Source organism: Ixodes scapularis, unplaced genomic scaffold (genome assembly GCF_016920785.2).
Source record: "Ixodes scapularis isolate PalLabHiFi unplaced genomic scaffold, ASM1692078v2 PGA_scaffold13__105_contigs__length_92229423, whole genome shotgun sequence".
Taxonomy (NCBI): Eukaryota; Metazoa; Arthropoda; class Arachnida; order Ixodida; family Ixodidae; genus Ixodes; species Ixodes scapularis.
In genome coordinates, this window is record NW_024609839.1 from 76,964,405 (window position 1) to 76,969,315 (window position 4,911).

A 4,911-nucleotide genomic window follows, 5' to 3' on the forward strand; every position below is an offset into this window, starting at 1 on the left:
ACAATAAATAGTCTTATTAATTCTGATGCATGAAATCATCTTAATTTTGATACACAAAATATAATGTGCATATATTAGTAATTCGATAAAACTTACACGTGAAAGTTAATCGGAATCCACAGTTGGAATGTAGAAATAGACCTATCGCTAAATTACCCAAGCATCAAGGAGAATGCTGGGAATGGAATTCTACGCGCCGCACGCGCTCGCCTTGCTCATACAAAACATTCCATGGAAATAACCAAGCGCTAACGAACGCGCGTGCAAAATGCTATTTGTTTCTGGCTTTTTGCTTCAGAAGAGTTAGTTCTGAAGACGCCAGAACGAGCAGCGCGAGTAACAATACACTTGCAGCAAGCTCCCTGTTGCTTCACTCCCATAGAGGGAGTATTATTACACCCTTTGTCCCACGAAAGACTCCCCAAAATTTCAGTGAGACGTACGCACCGACGTCGAATCGACGGTACACAAACTTTCACGAGCGGCTTCATAGCCGAGTGGTACAACTTAATAAAATAGCTCATGTACGTGTAACTGACATTAAAAAATAATAATAATAATCGAGGTTTTCTTGGTCCTACTGCAAAACATCGGTGTTGTTTTTTTTTTTGTTTTATTTTTCCAATTTCGTTTGTCTTTGATACGTACTTTAGCCGTTTATCACGTTCTATCGCACCATTATCAAGCCCCTCGTAAAAATGGGGAACATCAGTTCGACGGCAGTGCGCTATGCGTCGGACTCAAGTTTTAGGGTGTAGTATATGGGACAAAGGGTGTACAAAAGGTGTAATAATACACCTTTTTTTCTTTTCTGAAAGTGTTTGGTAATTTAACAAAAGGTCTATTGAGACAAAAGTGATGTACACTACATGTGTGTGAATAAGAAACCACACGAATGAGCATGGTTATGTTTTATCTTGACCAGCATACAGTGAGCACCAGTAAACAAAACAGACTAGCAGCAGTATAATTAAACCCACGGGGCACGAAACATCCTTTTCTAAATACCTAAACGCAGGGTGTTAAATTTTATTTGAAACAATTATATAAAAAAAAGTCGCGAAAGCTACACTATAATGCGGTCTATACAGGTGAGTTTATACGGGCAAAGGGACATAATATAGGGGGCTAATTGTTAGGATACGCCAAATAATGAACCATAATGCGGATGTTTCTATCCTGTGTGGTGTTTTCTTGCTTGAGCCTTTTTTAATAAAACTTCAGTTGATAGTCAGCGCTTGTCCTGTGCTCTTCTCTCGTCGTCTTCGTCTTTTTGCGCGCTGTTTTCCAATTTCAGATATTCTTTTGAAGTCTGAAATTGCTTGAGATCTCTTGAACGTTGTCTTTACAAACAATATGAGTTCCGTGTTTTCGAATAAATCCGAAAAAAAAAAAAAAAAAGACGAAAAACACCTGCCGTTAAATATTTCGTCAATTCAGATTTATACCAAAATAAAATCTAAGAATTCCGAGGTCATAACGACAAAATAAAAGAAGCAAATAGACGATGTTTTACAAAAATGAACTTAATAAGAAAAGAGGGATAGTGGTCCTGAGCAGATGCCACTTCAGTTTTAAATCATGAAGTATTTACAAATGGGGTTTGCCTTTTTCCTCGTCAATGTTTCTTTAGGACAACAGGTAAGGGCACCCAAACTTTACTTGTATAATCATTATTTCTTTTTTTTTTTTAATTTTTGAACACAGTAACGAATTCAAAAGTTAAGAGAATTGGCGATCTAACAAAGATAAACACCGCAATTTTCAACGAAAAATAGACTCTGAAAAACGCCCTCCGAATTACATCGAAGCTCAACTGACCCTGACCGTGTTTCTCAGTGTGAGCGGTGGGCTTTGCATTTCCAGCGGGGATGTGACTCTGTGTCGCACGTTCTTTTACGTCGCAATTTTCGTATTTTTGCGTTCCCATTTTGCGACCGCGCAGTGCTCACGCTCCAGCTCTGTAATGGTATAACCCTCATGTTGTTTAGCCAGGAATTCCAACAACAGGAAACTATCCTATGGCCTATGATTGCTTGCGTGGAAACAGTTGGGCTCGTTCGATTTCCCTACACCGAAGCAGAAAAGTGTAGGGCGGTGTACTTCCGGTCGTATCTCAATTCCATACACCGGATGTATACTGTTCTACGCTTTCCTGCACCTGTGCAGGAGGTACAAGCAAATCGCACGATTCGTATCTAACCGATGTGGAAATACAATGCCTTCTCTCGCAAAAAAAAAAAAAAAAATGTTTGCATCCTACGTCTATGTTCCATGATACGATATGATAGTGTGGTATTTTGCTAGTACGAAAAAAATACGCAACTTTCACTCACGTGAAACCTAGAATACTATACAATACAACAGTACGGCGTTATTGCTAAAACTCGGCATTCGGGTTTTACAACTATAGGGCACTACACTCCGCGACAACTTTTCTTGGCAATGCAGTGGAAGGTACAGGCCCGCGTCCCCTCTCCCATTTTGAATGTACGCAGGCTCTCCTCCCCTCCCCATTTCCGGGGAGAGGAGGAGGGCCCGCGCACACTCAAAATGGGAGAGGGGACGCGGGCCTGTACCTTCCACTGCGCCAAGAAAAGTTGTCGCGGTGTTTGTTTAGCATAACTACGTTACTAAATCCTCCGACTTTTCTAAGATTTCCCTCAAGAGCATGCCAAAATCAAATGGGAGTGGTATAAAATATTTATACAGTCGTGTCAATAATGGCACCATGCCGTTGTAGACTGCCACGCCAAAATGGGCTTAATTTAAAACGAGCAACAGAAAGGGTTTGTTGCCGATATATTGAGTATTTACACACACCCTTCTCCTTTGCTGCCTAACCCTATTTCACACTCAAACAACGACGACGAAACGCAACATTTCAGGCATTACTAAAAGAAGAAGGAAAGCAATAGATCCTAGCGCCATTAGACGGGCTTTATCCAGGTGTAATAGTATCTAACAAACGAAGTACGTGATATGCGTGCGCGAAGATAACATAAAACGATAGCAATCACAACAACAAATGAAAGGCCGAATCGAGTGCAGGGAGAAGACGCAGCTGACAATCTCGCAACAACAGAACGAACAAAGAAATAAAATACACCGGCAATAACAATGTCGCCATACAACAGGACGAGTGCGCGTGAAACTATGAACTGCACGCGCTCGTTCCGCGCCTTGGCGAACAAGGCCGCAACGACATCAAACGAACGAACATAACGGGAACGACATCCTGCAGATTAAAGTGGAAACTGCTAAATTTAAAACAGAAAAACAGAAGAAAAAAAAAAAAAAGTTACGCTCGTATAACTTTTCTATTCTGGAACGACAACGGCGCCAGAAGTGATATAAAAATAACGAGGGAACGAAACTCCCGTAATACGATTAACGCTAGAGAGAAATATGTTAATGGTATTATCCTACCAATAAAAACTGATGTTGCAAGTCGCGAGTAATATGTTATGTTTGCACACACAAGCACTCGCGCGCATGCCTCTCTCCCTCCACGACTCAAAAACCTAGATTGTGTTTGTTTGTTGTCCCTTTGAAGCTTTGGAGGCTGAATAACCTGCATGGAAGCCCGAATCGTGAAGTATTCCAGCCATTTGAGTAGCGAAAATCACACTGAACGAGCCGCGGCGCGGGCTGATAATACAGTAAATCATGCGCGAATGAATTCTACCGACACAACCTGCTGCTATGAATTAGTGAAGCGTTTTATTGCATTCCCGGTCGCTATATCCGATCCTGATACGATTTGATCGGTTCAATCTTTAATCATTGTTGATCGGGGTTTGAGCCACGGGTAACGGAGTAGCGCAAGCACTGCTACAAAACAGTTGGAAACGCAGCGCTAACACACACACGCACACACCTCAGCAAACATTGGCTAATGTTTTCAGCAAAACCCCGAGCAAACGACCTTTACGAACAGCCGTCACCAGTACAGGCAGGTGTCCCTCTATCGTAATCTTTATAGACGACAAAGTCTGCGCTACAGCAACGAAATAAAAATAACAAATAAAAGAATAAAAAGAAAAAAAAAATCCGTCATGCCCCTCTGCCTTGATAACCGGCGTGCGGCTACGAAGCTAATCTCCCAGCGTGAGCGTCCCAGCTCGAAAAAAAAATCGTGTCGGTGCGGTTTCAATCTCCACGCTGTTTTCTTGTTTCATTTTAACCGACTATTTAAATTCGGACCGTTGAGTTGGGTTTACCGACGTTCAGGAGGTCAAGTTTGCTTTTATGTTTGGCTTTTTTAGCAGCTTGCGTGTGATCCGGGCCTGGCTCGCTCAAAGTTCTCGAACATTCAGAGATGCATTCTTTTTCTTTTCTTTATTTCCTCCCTCGAAACGGAAATCGAGTTAGCAGACGATCGAAAGTGCAGGGTGGGCGACGCGGAAAAAAAAAGGCAGAGACGCCGAGAGTCGCTCACCAGATGTAGCACTGTGTTGACCACCTCCTTGTTGGAGACCTGCCCAACTTCGACGAATCCGATGAGCACGGCGAATTTCAGATTGTCGTTCAAAGGCATCCTGATCACATCCTCGGGCCGTTTGGCCTGGGCCATCGTTGCGTCCGCCGGCGCATCCATGTTTCGAGACGGAAACGTTGTCACACAGAAATGGGGAAACAAATTTGTTTTTCACTAGACACTACATGCACCGAAAAAGGCGTATCCACCTCCCACCCTGGCGTTCCGCCATGTTTAAAGCAGAGCGACTTTCAATCGCAGACCCGCAGAAAATAATATCGTCGACGATTAACTTTTAACGCTAAATCTAAAATTTGCAACTTCACTCATTTTTAATTAATATTTTATACTTTTAAAACATTTAATATAATTAGAACTTGTTTCTAATGCTCCGGTGTGTGCTGCGGCGCTATAATCTAACTAATCGGGCG

At 42.3% G+C, this 4,911-nt stretch overlaps 1 protein-coding gene across 1 annotated transcript in view; it reads right to left on the minus strand.

The window, feature by feature from the left end:
- Positions 1–4,898, minus strand: part of LOC8050748 (neurobeachin) — a 334,808-nt gene extending 329,910 nt beyond the window's left edge. Inside the window, exon 1 of the mRNA XM_042289974.1 lies at positions 4,442–4,898. Coding sequence (XP_042145908.1) covers positions 4,442–4,600 — 159 coding nt within the window. The 5' untranslated portion in view covers positions 4,601–4,898. The remainder of the gene's footprint in view (positions 1–4,441) is intronic.
- Between the last annotated feature and the right edge of the window lie 13 nt (positions 4,899–4,911).